At 39.4% G+C, this 14,613-nt stretch overlaps 1 protein-coding gene and 1 long non-coding RNA gene across 3 annotated transcripts in view; one reads left to right on the forward strand and one right to left on the reverse strand.

Annotated features, from left to right (window-relative positions):
* LOC116669182 overlaps positions 1 to 14,613 on the forward strand; it is a 114,674-nt gene that overhangs the window by 22,423 nt on the left and 77,638 nt on the right. The window lies entirely within an intron of this gene.
* KRT12 (keratin 12) lies at positions 6,825 to 12,864 on the reverse strand. Its single transcript, XM_006186260.2, has 8 exons — positions 12,294 to 12,864; positions 11,782 to 11,864; positions 10,694 to 10,850; positions 9,663 to 9,824; positions 9,428 to 9,553; positions 9,065 to 9,285; positions 8,324 to 8,397; positions 6,825 to 7,845 (listed from the first exon to the last, which is right to left on the reverse strand). The coding sequence occupies exons 1-8, from the start codon at positions 12,840 to 12,842 to the stop codon at positions 7,748 to 7,750; spliced, it is 1,470 nt and encodes a 489-aa protein (XP_006186322.1). The 5' UTR covers positions 12,843 to 12,864; the 3' UTR covers positions 6,825 to 7,747.

A 14,613-nucleotide genomic window follows, 5' to 3' on the forward strand; every position in this document is an offset into this window, starting at 1 on the left:
TATATAAAGCATTGCATTTACTCAGGATTTTGCTAAAAGTTATACTATGCTTGTTAAAGGACAAAAACCCCTAAGATTGTGAATAATAATCCTTAAGAGCCTGAAGGTTTTCCTCAACCTGTTTTCTATACCCTATATTTGCTTGTTGAAGGAATGGATAAGTAAATTGATGGATTCAGGAGACATGGAGCTTGACCGTAGTTAAAAAGCTACAGGAAGGAATTTGGGATTAACAGATACACACTACTATATATAAAATAGATACATAACAAAGACCTATTGTATAGCACAGGGGACTATATTCAATATCTTATAACAACCTATAATGGAAAAGAATCTGAAAAAGAATATATATTTGTATGAATAACTGAATCACTTGGCTATACACAAACATTGTAAGTAAACTATACTTCAATAAAATAAAATAAGAAACTACAATTGAAGGATTGTTAGGCCAACATTGATGGTGGAATAACTTTATTTGGATTGTTTACCTTAAGTTCCGTTTGAGACGCATACGTTTGTTGAAATAGTGCTTTCTTATTTGGTGATTTTTTCTGACCAAAGCAAACATTAATTAAATGACCTAAAACATCCTAAATGGAGATCAGTTATCATGATGATAAGATGTTTGGATGTATTTGTATATAGCAAGTGCTTTATGATGCACATTACACATTTTTAGAGTGTAGTTTCATAAGAGTAAGTTTTCAGAGTGCCAAGTGTTGGAAAATGCAGCTAATAAATCAACAAATCATTGTGTAACCTGCTGCTTTAGCTTTGTGCTATGGGAATTACACTATTATATTGTCCTTTAACGCCTCAGAAATCATCTCTGTCATGCAACTGTTTGCTGTGTGTCCTGGAGGTGACAGATAATGCTGATAATGATGACTAAAACATTCACTGGGTTCTCCTCCCTGCTGAGACCTACCTTCCCCTAGAGCAGTTCTCATCTTCCCTCCTTGCTCCTTCCAGCTCTGTGAGCTGTGAAAACACCTGCCAGCGTCACGTAGGATAGAGAGAGCTTCCACTGAAGGCTTCAGTGGGGAATTGAATCAGATTCTCTCACCTTCACATCACCTCCTGGAGGACTTTTCCTTAGCCCCAGCCTCCAATTAATGAGACAGGGAAACTAGACTTCATTGTTCTGTTTTATCTCTAACACCACTGTCCAGTGAGTTATGTGTTAGTCTGGATCTGATGCTGTAGTTTTTGTCACAAGATTATCTCTTGATTAGATGCTGGTAGTAGGCTGTATATGTTTGTTTTTTTAAACAATGATGAAAATTTATCTTACGATTTATCAGTCTACTCAGTCACTTATTAGATAAGATAGGGAGGTTTACCATCAGAATTGCTCTGTCATCCAGAATCAGCACATGAGGTTTTTTAAAATGAGTGTCCAGTGAAAACGTCTTTAAGTACCTTGGAGTTACTTGTACACCATGAAATATGTAACATAAAATGTAATTAAGTACTTAAGAATATCAAAATTTAAAAATATGCCCTCATTTATCTGTTCAACAGTATGGCTTCCTCCTTTTAAAACTCACCAAACCCGTAAATATGAATGAGGAGGTGTCATATCTTCCAGAAGGAGGTGACTAAGCCTCTCGCACCTTTGTTAAATAATCAGTGTATACTGTGTGGGGGGCAGTGTCACTTTTGCCGATTAAAAATGATGATGACTTAACTTCGTTCCATTTGCAGGACATAAATACAAAACAGAAACAGCCTCATAGACATAGAATACAAACTTGTGGTTGCCAAGGGGGAGGGGGATGGGAAGGGACAGACTGGGAGTTCAAAATTTGTAGATACTGACAAGCATATGCAGAATAAACAAGATTATACTGTATAGCACAGGGAAATATGTACAAGATCTTGTGGTAGCTCACAGCGAAAAACAATGTGACAGTGAATATGTGTATGTTCATGTATAACTGAAAAATTGTGCTCTACACTGGAATTTGGCACAACATTGTAAAATGATTATAACAATAAAAAATGTTAAAAAAAGCAACAAAGAAAAATAATATATGAAACTAGCATGCATTTACTTTCAGTTCATAAAAACTGAGGTTATTTTCACTAGACTATGTAGACTTACCTATAATTGGTGCTAAATAAGTATTTGTTGAATGAATGAATATACAAGTAAATAAATATGTGATGCCCCACATGTATTCATAAATACAGCAACTGAATGTTGTTTAAAAAAACTAAAAATTACACTTCAGTGGTTAAAAAAGTTATATTGGCAGCTCTGTTCATTTGAAATGTGAAATAGCAGCCTTAAGTGATGAAAAAAATTCCATGCTATTTTAAAAGATGTGAACTATTTCAGAGTGGACACTTTCCTTAGCAGAAATTGTGCGTGTATGTAATTTTAGGAGGTGGTTTCAAGCTGATAACTACAATGAATATATTTTGACCAGCTAAGTTCATAATACCCTGTGTTTATGGTGATTTTCATGAGAATTCCAAAATGCTAGGCTAATGTGATTAAACGTGATGTTATTACTGTTTTTTGTGAAGGTGAATCATCTCAAGTTGAGTAACTTGGTCTGAGTAAGATAATGACTCACTGAATGAAGTACCATCTAGTTTCTATCTATTAGACCCCACTACCTCTCTGTGGACTGTTTCATTAGTATGGTTTATTTGAGTCTGCTTCTAAGTTCTGTTTCCATGGTTTTGAAAAAAAATTGCATTTCTTTAAGATTATATGCATAGTGAAACATTAACACTGCCATCTTTTAGCAGCTAAAAATCCATAGTTAATTTAATTTGAAGGAAGACCTGAGTGCAGACATTGTTTCTAAAAGGCCTGATGGCTGTGTATTTGCATTCTATAAAGTTTAAAAGGAGGTGGGTATAGCTCAGTGGTGGAGTGCTTGCACGAGGTCCTGGGTTCAATCCCCAGCACCTCCATTAAATTTTTTTTTTTTAAGTTTAAATATTTACTCTGAATTTTGTAGTCTATTGCATGTGTGTAAAGTATTGCATTTACTCAGGGTTTTGCTAAAAGTTATACCATGCTTGTTAAAGGAAAAAAAAAACCACCCTTAAATTGTGAGTGATGATCCCTATGTGCCCTAAGGTTTTCCTCAACCTGTTTTCCGTACGTTACATTTATTTGTAGAATCCTCACCTTCAGTGTTAGCAGCGGCATTAAAAAAACAAAACAAAACAAACCAACCAACAAACAAAAAACACTGGCATCTTACACTTGTAACGTGCTTTGCAGCTCACAAAACTCTTTCTCAGAAATTGGCCTTTTTGATGCTCACAACAGCTTGTGATACAGGGGGTATAAATATTATTATCCCAATATGTCACTTGAGAAAATCTGACCTCTTTGGAATCAGCTAAGGAGAAATATTTCAGGTGAAAAAGAAAATTGCACATTTCTTTTTTGAGATTGGAATTATTTGGGAGTTTGCGTGAATAAGAAGGAAAAGAATAAATGTCTAGGGGTCTGGGAGGAAATCTGCAAATTCATTAATTTCTTTAGTTGTAGAGTGACTTTCTTCTTGTAATAATAACAGCATTTAGTGCTTATTATGTGCTATATGTGTATTGACTCACTGAGTCCTTGTAACAGTTGTGTCAGGTGGGTAGTTATCTTGATTTTTACAGATCAAAGAACTGAAGAACGGAGGGGTAAATAAAACCAGTGGAATGTGGCAGAGCTGGAGCCCAAACCCAGGCCATCAGCCTCTGCATCTGTCCTTAACTACTGTGCTCAGTGGTAGAAACCAGCTCTTCACGGTCAGTAGTGGAGATATTCCCATCATGGCCAGTTTCAAGTTAACAGTGGCTTAATAGCCAGCTTGAAAAAATTCCTGAACATTTATCAATCAGCACTTAAGAGCAGGTGCAAACCTGCCCTAGCACATCATTGATTATGCTAACACAGCCTCTTCATGCTTTTACACAGCATCGGCATGAAGACAGACTGTCAACTTACTATAATTATTTAACAACCAGCTTTATTGAGATGTGATTTCTATACAATAAAATGTACCCATTTTAAGTGTACACTTAGAAGAGTTTTGACAGTCAGCATAATCAAGATATAGAACATTTTCTTCAGTCTTAGATATTCTCTTATGACTAGTTCGTTGCCACCCCACTATCCATTTCAGCACCAGCAACATTGATCTGTTTTCTGTTACTATGGATTACATTTTGTTTAGACTTTCATATAAATGGAATCATACAGTATGTATTCTGCTGTGTCTGGTTTCTTTTGTTCAGCATAATGGTCTTGAAATTCATCCATGGTGGTTTTTTTTTTAACATTTGATTATCTTTATCTATCTATCTATCTATCTATCTACCTACCTACCTACCTACCTACCTATTTATTTATTTATTTATTTATTTATTTATATTGAAGTACAGTCAGTTACAATGTGTCAGTCTCTGGTGTACAACACAATGTCCCAATCATCATCCATGGTGTTTTTGTGTCAGTAGTTCCACCTTTATTTATTGTTAGGTTGTATGGATATACCATAATTTAACTATTCACCAGGTAATTGTTTTTCAACTGTGAATTCTGGTCGTAAAATATCCTTTTGTAAGAATATCGCTGGATGTTGCAGCCATAGCTTTTATTAAAAAGTTGTAGTGATAACGAGGACACATTTAATTAGGACACTAATGTTTTTTGGTTTAACTTTGAGTTTATGATACTAATACTGAAAAGTGACATTTAAATCTTAGATCCAATACCAACATTGAAGAAACATTTACTACCCCATTAAAAAAACCACTAAATTACTTAGGTATATGAATACGTTTTTCATTTGATGTTTGAGTATATTTTTAAGAGCCTGGGTATTTCATATTGGCTGTCTGGTTCTCTAAACTCTAAATAACTACTAGCTTTCTTTTTTATTGTATGCCTTATAGAACTTGCCTCCTTACTGGAGGACTTTCTGGAAACTGATACCACTTATTATTTAAATAAGAAAGCTTTAATTTATTAAGTTCATGCTTTTAAACAAGTTTCCTCTTTTTTTGTTCCTTTTCTTTCTCTCTTTCTTAAAACAAACAAACAAAAAACTCCACCCCAAAACCAAAAAAACCTTTCTAGTATCAAACATCTCAAGTGGTTTGAAGAGCAGGATTAATTTTTTTAAAAATTCATTTTCTGAGATTCCAGTAGGTGGCACTCTTACAAAGCCCAAAGGAGTGACTGCTTTGGCAACCCGTGGTTGTTTTCTAGATGGTTCCCTTCCTACTGTGATCTACTTGCAAACCCATTTGTTCCGGATAACTAAAATTCACCCCCCCCCCCCATTAGTAGAGTTATACCTGCTGTTGGTTAAGCATTTAAAAAAATGCACAAAAGAAAAAATGAAATATTCTTCAAAACCTTTGCTAATCCCCAAGAGATAACTACTATACACAGTATAGTGTAGTATACACAGTGCTTTCCAGACCTTCCTCTTGCCTGTACACACAACAAATGTATGTAAAAGTAAAAATTTAAATTAGTAAAATTTTAGATTTTAAAATAATCATAAATAATATGCTTGTCTTTTGTCTGATCTGGTGCTTGAGCTTTTTTCTTATGAGTTATTCTCTTTAAAGACAGACCTCTCACTTCTGTAACTCATTAACTGCTGAGTCCAAAAGGACCTTTCATGTTTGTGTTGAATTAGGGCTTCTGGTCTAGTGGGTGAGGGCTGAAATTTTGTGATAAGGATTCTGTGCCAAGTGCCTTTCTTGGCGGTAAAAGTAGGGTAAAATGAACTTAAATAATAAGAAGTCTAATGCTCCTTTTGCTGACTGAAGACTATAGGATATTGTGACTAAGATACTATGAGAACAGGACTATGATTTTTGGAGTTGCTGGCTCCATGAGATGCTAGCTATGGGTGCTTCAGTGGGAAATTTTATAAAATTTCAGGTAGATTTTTTTTCCCCTCATAGTATAATCTTATAATCAGCTAACTTCCCCCAGATTGAGCAATCCAAGAAACCAAGCAAGATGGAAATGCTTTTGTGACCTAACTTTGGAAGTCACACACTGTCACTTCTTCACTAAGTCTACTTTGTTCATTGTGGGAGGGGACAGTGCTCAGGGGCAGAGGATTATTGGGGCCATGTTGGAGGCTACCACAAGAAGTAATCAATACATAGACAGTTTATTTATGTACTTCATTGAGGTATAATTGACATATTAGCTTCAGGTGTACAACTAGTGAGAGCCCTAGCAAATTTAAAAGGGAGTGTGACTTCACAAAGCTGTATATGGAAGCTAGTCAGCTTGAAACGACATAATGACCTTCCGGGGTCTTTTGCACCCAAGCGCTGCAGTTCCTCCAGGCTTGCATGACTCGCCCCTCTCCCTTCTGCTCCTTTTGACACTGCTCGCTCATCAATTCCCCCGGTTTCTCCGTAATGTTTTGGTTCCACACAGGAAATAATAATAGGAGGCAAATACTGAGTACTTGCTAGGTGCCAGGGATTGTCCCTCCTGTTTCATGTATGTTACCTTGTTTAATCTTCACAAAACCCACCCCACTTTAAAGATCAGGAAACTGAGGCACACAAGAGGTTAAGTTGCGATTAAGTATTAGAGCCAGGATTTGAACCCAGTCTGGCTCCAGAGCCCAGGCTCTTAATTGTTAAATCTTGCTCCTGTTTTCCTTTTAGGGTTTTGAATTTGGCAACCCAGATTGAATCACCGTCTGCTCAGGCTTAGACTTTTGCCACCTTCTGCCCCAACCCAGAATATGACATCTGTTACTGACTTGACTTGTGGGTCTGACCCACCCCAATAGAAACCCCACCCTGGGCCTCACTGGTGCCAGATAGGAGAGAGGCCATCAAAGCAATGTTTGTTCACGCCCCTGTGTCCTTTCACATGTGCTTCCTCGATTCCCTTTCTCCCTTCTCTGCCTGGATGATTTCTGTATGAAGCATTTGATTGTCTCCTGACCGGTTCACTTCTTCCTCCAAGTGTCCTTTGAACGTCTGTTTGCCCTATCTCGCTGTATCACCGTTCCCGGTAGACGTCTTCCTCTGTCCTCAGTTGTGAGCTCCTCCAGGCAAGGACCATATCTTATTCGTCTTGGAGTCTCAGTCTGGCACCCTATGGGGGTTCAATAAGTGTTTCTGGACTGAATGAAAGAAGGTGGTAGAAAATGAATCAGACAAATGTTATCCCTTGTAGTGGACAATATAATTTTTTTGTAACCTTGATGGGCTGATGTAAAAAGGACAAAACTTCTAAAACAATCTTAACTTAATCTCCAGCCCCAATATCTTTATCCCAGTGTTTATCTACTTAATTATTAGTATTTCACAAACTTCCCTCTACACCCTTGACACTATTGTTGGATTCAAGAAAGTACACATTTCACATCATTACTGTTCATCTTTTATTAAAATTAGCTTTATTAAAACAGTACTACTTGATCAAAGTCTTGTGATTAAAAACATGTTCCAGATCACTAGAAGAAAGTTTATTAAAAGACTACTCCAGGTCCAGAAAGATGAAAGGCAATTTTGATTTATTAGACCAACATGGCCACAATGACTTGTAATTGAATTTTGTTTCAGAAGGGCAAAAAATACTCAAAGTGAATGGAGAATCCAGAGAAAATGAAATAAACAGAAGTGGAGATTAAACTAATATATCATCTTACTCTAAAAGGAATAATTTCTACTTGTAACTTTCTTGTTCCTAAGGAACTAATCATGGGGCAGATCTTGTGAAACTTTACATTAGTTCTTCAATTTCCTGAACTTGGGATGAGACCACTTCACCATTCACCACCTCCTGCACGATTGTCTTGATTTTTCGGGCTTTGGTGGGGTCTAAAGATAAAAATGGAACAAAGAGGAGCAAAAGTTAGTGTTTCAAATATTCATCTAAAGTTGGTTGTTTAATTAAGCTTCTAAATTAGGTATTGATGGATACAGTCCATCGAATTTAAACTTTTAGAAGTGACTTTTGCATTCTAAAAATCGTATTTTATTTAATGAAATGTATTCAGTGTTGTCTTCTGCACAAATGAAAATATATTTCTTTTTAAACGCGGAAAAAGTGTTTATGATTCTCATAATACCTCTTGATAGAGTAATTTTTTTCCCTTCCTGAGCTTGCCAAAAGTTTTAACACTGTACGGACTACTCATTTTTCTGCAGGAATGCATAAATGTTTTTTCCCTTGGCTCAGAATACAGATATACTTTAAATTTAAATTGTTAATAACATTGCAATATTCAATGAGATCTTATAGTTTTAGTAATTAATAACTGTGATCTTGACTTATTCTAAGTGGGAATCAGCATACCTTTAGAGGAATCAGTTGATGGTGCTTGAGATTTGGAGGCTGTCATCACGTATGAACTTTCATCCAAAGAGTCACTGTAAGAAAACAAAGGAGAGGATATTGCATGATGCTTTCTGGAATGAGAGGGAATAAGGAGTTTGCTATTTGAGCTTAAAAAAAAAAACAACCCCCCAAAAAAGGGCCGATTAGAGAAGGTATTCCAAATATTTTGATTAAGAATGATTGAATGATGCACCTTGAGGGTAATCATTTGGTGCGGTGCACCTTTGTTTTCAAACCCTGCCTAAAAAGGGCTCTTAAAGTGAAGCAAACTGGCAATTAATGGAAGAGCTGGTTTCCCGATTTATAGTCCTGAATTCTTCCCACTAGTCCAGGCTGCTGTTACTTTTGGAAAGTTTGCTGCAGTAGGCCTAAGGTGGCTGGGTGGCTGTTGTTTGATGTGTCATTTTTAGCGAGGGGCACTGATACCAGAACTGGAGCGGTTGTTTTTTCTAGTACTGAGCCTCAGTATGCCTCTCTGTGGTGCCGTTGTTCAGCTCAGCATTCTATGAACTTTTATCAAGGAAGGTAATGGGTGACAACACTTGGTTAATGGAGCGTTTAATAAATCTAAGGCATGTCTTTCCTACATGTGTTATTTTCTGTCTGCTACAGAATCCTTCCTTTTACTGCCCCCAAACTGCGTCGGGTGCCCCCTGTCGGTCAGCCATTGCGGTTATTTTCAGCCTCAGTGATTCTCACCCTTGGGCTTCGCCGTCCAGCAGGCGGCGGTAGGTCTCGATCTCCAGCTCCAGGCGGGTCTTGACGTTCAGCAGCCGCTGGTAGTCGGCGTTCTGGCGGTCGGCGTCGGCGCGCATCTGCAGCAGCTGCTCCTCCAGGCTGCCGATGAGCTGCTGCACCTGGGACAGCTGGCCGCAGTAGTCGCCCTCGGTTTCGGCCAACGAGTCCTCCAGGGATTTCTTCTGCACGTGGGAGGGGAATGACACAGACGTAACAATGGAGGGGACCGAAATGCGGAAGGCAGCCAGTGGTCTTACTAATTTGGATGCAACATTTTCTTTGCAAAGTCGAAAGGAAGCCGCGTCTTTCTGCGGCGCGCCCTACCATGGCGAGCTGGGACTGGAGCTCGATCTCCAGGTTTTGAAGCGCGCGCCGCAGGTCGGTGACCTCGCTCTTGCTGGACTGAAGCTGCTCCGTGTTGGTGCTGATCTCCTTCCTGAGCTCCCCGCTCTGCCGCAGTAAAGACGGGCGAGGGGACTAGGGGTGAGCCCTGCTCTCCCCTCGTCGGTCTTTAATGTGAACGTATCAAAGCCTTGTGTTTTTGTTAGTGGTGTCCTACCTTTTCGATGAACCAGGCTTCCGCGTCCTTCCGGTTCTGCTCAGCGATGGCTTCATACTGTGCCCGCATGTCGTTGAGGAGCCTGGTGAGGTCCACTCCGGGGGCAGCGTCCATTTCTACGCTGACCTGGCCTGGGCCTCCTGCATGGAAGCTTTGGAGCTCCTGGGGGACAACGAGTGAGAGAGGAGGGAGCGGGGGCCCGTTATGACTTTCGTGGGACACTTCCTCCATAAAAAATAGGCAACATATTTTACGACTGCATTGGCATAAAGATAAACATTAACACAGTATCTTCAAACATTTTTAACCTTGAAGTTCATGTTTTTCTTCTGATTTTCAAAATCACCGCGCAGTGCCCACCATGCCGAAGGGATGAGCTGGCCCTGCTTCTTGGGGATCCAGGACCTTTACAAAAAGGGAAGGCCTGATGGAAACGGTACCCCGGGGGGTTTCAACTACAGCTGCCCAAGCAAGGGCTGCAGACAGTACATAGGCTTGTACACCGTTTGTACCATAGTCACTTGATTTCCAGTAGAAAGCTGTTTAAAAGCCAATTGCCAGCGTTATGCTTCATAAATGTCCCTTCTGTACACCAGCTCCTGGTATACATTACAGCAGATCAGAGTTCTGTGTATGTATTACATGGGTATAACCAGTGTCTCTAGCATATATAACATTATGTATTATTGGTAGACCTTTTTTTTGAACTTCAGAAATACTATATTAAAAAAGTCGCTGTATCAGGACTATTAAAATTATGATTATCCTTACCTATTGATGAAAACAACAAAATCAGGAAGTGCCTCTAATGTATAGGAGCCACCATCAATACCACCACCACCATGACGATCACGTGCGTGTGCGCACACACACACACAGACACACACACATACTCAAAACAAATGGTAATATTAACAGGGAGGTAATGTATCATCCATATCTCTTCAAACTCTGGATTTGTAAATTTAAAATCGCGATTTTTGAGTCTGGGAGCAAAAAGCAGCTTAGAGAGCTGTGCTTTCTGGCCTCACCTCCTCATGGTTCTTCTTCAGATAGGCCAACTCCTCCTGGTGATTCTCTATCTGCATCTCCAGGTCGGCTCTGGCCAGGGTCATCTCGTCCAGCACCCTGCGCAGGCCGTTGATGTCAGCTTCCACGTTCTGGCACAGGGCCAACTCATTCTCATATCTGAAAGCCAAGTGCAGAACAGTTTAGGGGATCAACACACCCATTTGATGAAGGCCCCCTGCATAAATCTGGCAGCCTTGTGATGTATGCATGCTGTTTTTGTTTTTCTAACTTTTTCTTTTTTTTTTTCATGGTAGTTTACTACTCAATTAGAGAGAAGTGGAAAAATTATGAAATGATATTTTTCTACCAGCAGTGATCCCCAATAGCACTGCATCCCAGGCTACAAATTCCCTTCTGGCTGGCTGCTCTGACTACGGACAACAGTAGCCCCTCTCTAAGTAGAGTTTCTGATAGAATCCTAAAAGCAGTTGAAAATAAAACGATAATGAGTCATCTTGCTTAAGTTTTATTCATGATTTAATTTAAAACATCAATACACCTTTAGTAGCTTGTATCAAGATTTTACAGGTTCAGGTTCCTCACCACTACCACATCCTGAGTGGAAATTTTGTGGAGCAAAATGAACATTAGTATTTCTTCCTTATGTCTAGGAGGGTGGAATATGGGCAAAGAGGAGGGAATTTAAAAATAAGTGCATGGTTAATATTTTAGTTGTATGGAATGAGAAAAAAGATCATTTCGTTTAACTCCCGGGTGAGAACATTATTAATTCATTTTGATACATGAAAGATGGAGGTTTAGAACATTGGTAGAATTATCATGTCACATCATGAGTCAATAGTAAATGTCAAATATGGTAATCCACAGCCCTGGGTTTAAACAACTTCTAATTAAGGACATGTAATGTGAATTGCGCTTGAATCTAGTTACTTTCTTGGAGGCTCAATGTGAATTTTCCGAAACATTAAATGCGTGGAGCATGTGACCTACAGAAGGGTTGAAACAGTTGCCATCAATGAGAGTAGGAAAATGGAGAAGAAGAAGAGACACTGGGACATGTCAGTCATCGCTAGTCTTTTCTACTCACTTCATCCTGAAGTCTTCAGCAGCTAGTCTTGCATTGTCGATCTGCAGGATGAGCTGGGCGTTTGCAATGCTGGCAGAAATGATCTGGCAAAACAAGGGAAGCAAGGTCGTGAGAGACCAGTGTTTTGCAAATATATTTTTGACAGGAAAAAAATGTTAGGTGATGTTAAAATGGTATTTTACTAGGAGTTTAAGGCCGTTTGACTTTTTGAAAGAAATTCAAGACATTTGAAATTTGGAAGAGTCATTGATTTTTGAAAGAAATATATTTATAAAATATTATTTAAAAATTAAGAAACATACACTTCCTACAGAAGAAGTAGTGGAGATACCGTCACTTTATGGTAAATGTTAAAATGAAACTAGGTATCTTGAGATGAGAAATTACTTCAAATACAGTTGAATTGAAAGATAGCTGAGTTTTTGGTGATTTATCACTGTAAAATATTGAAACAGCAGAAAAGAAAAGTGAAAAATAATTCCCAAAGCCCCTGCAAAAAACCATATTGTTACCTTATTCCTGAGGTCTTCAATCAATGGATAGTATTTACTGTAATCATTCTGTGACCTGGGGTCTCCAGCCCCAGATCCTCGGGTTTCGTACCATTCTCGAATTTTGTTTTCTAGCTCGGTGTTCGCCTCTTCTAGAGCTCGAACCTTATCCAGGTAGGACGCCAATCTGTCGTTAAGATTTTTCATAGTTTCCTTTTCTGATCCAGAAAGAAGGCCTCCATCGTTGCCCGAGAGGATGCCAAGAGACCCACCTCCTGGGCTTCCCCCAAATGCGATCCCCAGGGCCCCAAAGCCACCTCCCATGGCTCCCCCGTAACCAGTGCCCATTCCTCCTGCAAAGGAACTGGCAGAGCCACCACCCAAGCCAGAACTAGAACCAAACATGGAGGCAGCAGAAAAGCCACCCGCATAGCTGCCTCCAAAGCCAAAGGCGCTTCCCGCATAGCTGCTTCCGATGCTGGAGGAAGACATGCCCCTGGCTCTGCCCAGTGTCCCGCTCTGGGAAGAGAGCCGCTGGGGCAGTCCAGAGGTTCGCACGGAGAGTGCCATGGTGATACTGGAAAGATCTACAGCCTGGGGAGGGTGACCACAACCTGAGAGGAAGCAGTGTCAGCAAGGCAGGAAGGTTACCTTTTATAGGTCGTGGAATGGGTGTTGGCAGTTGAAAAGTTCACTCTCTCCATTCAGAATATAGTGCCCCCCTCCCCATCTTTTTTTTTTTTTTTTTTTTTTTGCCAGCTCAACAAGAAAATGATTTATGCATATGGACAATTCATTGGTGTAGAAATAATTGAATAATTGTTCCCATCACACATTTGTTATAGGAAGAAGAAATCTGGGTGGAGTACAGATAGGTTGTCATAAGGAATTTTTCTTACCCAAATTATTCTATTGCTTGTATTCTCAGCACTGCCCAGTTGTCTTATGCACAGTGGGAAAGCCATGAGTGAGTGCTGAATAGTTAAATTAATCAATACTCCTTTCTAAGTCTGCCTTCTTGAAGTTCCTCACTCATATTTCCTGTTTATTTCCTTTAGAAAACACGATGTAAACCATCCGATCATGATCCAGTCTATCATCTAGTGGAATGTAGTTTCAGAAGCATTTGTGAAATGCTCTGCTGGAGGGTGGGGAACAAATGCACTTTCCAGATTGATACTGGAATTTGAATTTTCGGGAATTTAAAAACTTTGTCATTATGTTGTTGTATGATTTCCTTTTTTTTTTCTGATCTTGCAAGAAGACCTCTTAAACTCTGAAAATTGTTATTTTTAAGTAGAATATTACAGTACATTCAGCAGATCTTCCTTTTACATAAAAATTGACCTTAGTAAACTTCATGAAATCAGGAGCCTTGTCTGATCGGTCATTACTCTACCCCCAGCATTGCTAGTGTATCAAAAAACAATTAATTTTTTTGATACTGAAATTGCATCAGTGCTCAATCAATCCTCAACTCCTCCCCACAAATATCCAGATATTATCTGCTCTGACTCTAGCCTCCCTGAGGGTGAGGTTCTTCAATTCTGTGAATAGTCCTATGCACAGTCCTGTGAACAACCAGAACCAGGATTACCTACTGGTGATTTGGGGGCAGTTGCAGAGGGGGTTCTGTCTGAAGCCCATGTCTGACCTGTATAGGGAATACCCAGTATCAATTCTGACAAATGGAAGAACCTTGTGATCCTTTTTATCACTTTCCTAGGGTCAGGAATGGTGAATCCAAGGTGAAATCTGACTACACCTCTCTTCTACCTTTTTATAGAAGAGACGTATGCCAAGGGACATATTTCCTCCCCAACCTATACACATTGCAAAGAGAAAGCAAGTAGGATTCCTAGGTAAAGGGGTTTTAAGCAAGTGATAATGCAGAAATTACATATTCTCATTCACAATAGATATAGAAAGGATGCAGAAATCTAATGCAGACTTAGCTTGAAGAGAAGGGCCATAATCCGTCCATTGGTTTCATTTCTTGAGAGAATGCAAATTTACAGGGGTCTCAGCCTCATATGGAGATTTATTCCGCCCCCCAAGGATTCCTTTAATCTGTGTTACAAGCGTTTTCTCTGAGCCTGTCCTTGCTGGACTCATTAGTGGTTATTGTGTACTTACTGTGTTCTGGACATTGGGTTGTGGCTACCTCTTAAGGTGGATACTTTTACCCCATTTTAAAGATAAGCAGTCTGAGGGCCAGGATGTTAACTGACTTGTTCAAGGCCACACAACCAGGAGAAGGCACTGGGTCTGCAGTGCCTTCTATAGACACACAAACCTGCCTACCGTGAAAACAAAAGGAACAAGGTTCACTCTGACCCCC

This window comes from Camelus ferus, chromosome 16 (genome assembly GCF_009834535.1).
Source record: "Camelus ferus isolate YT-003-E chromosome 16, BCGSAC_Cfer_1.0, whole genome shotgun sequence".
NCBI classification, from domain to species: Eukaryota; Metazoa; Chordata; class Mammalia; order Artiodactyla; family Camelidae; genus Camelus; species Camelus ferus.

Excerpts from the sequence above, each read along its gene's own strand:
- KRT12 (XM_006186260.2), bottom strand. The coding sequence starts at position 12,842 with ATGGCACTCTCCGTGCGAACCTCTGGACTGCCCCAGCGGCTCTCTTCC. Across the intron at positions 11,865-12,293 it reads TTGAAGACCTCAGGAATAAG|ATCATTTCTGCCAGCATTGC; the intron begins GTAACAATATGG and ends TTGTTTTGCCAG. Across the intron at positions 9,554-9,662 it reads AAGCCTGGTTCATCGAAAAG|AGCGGGGAGCTCAGGAAGGA; the intron begins GTAGGACACCAC and ends TTACTGCGGCAG.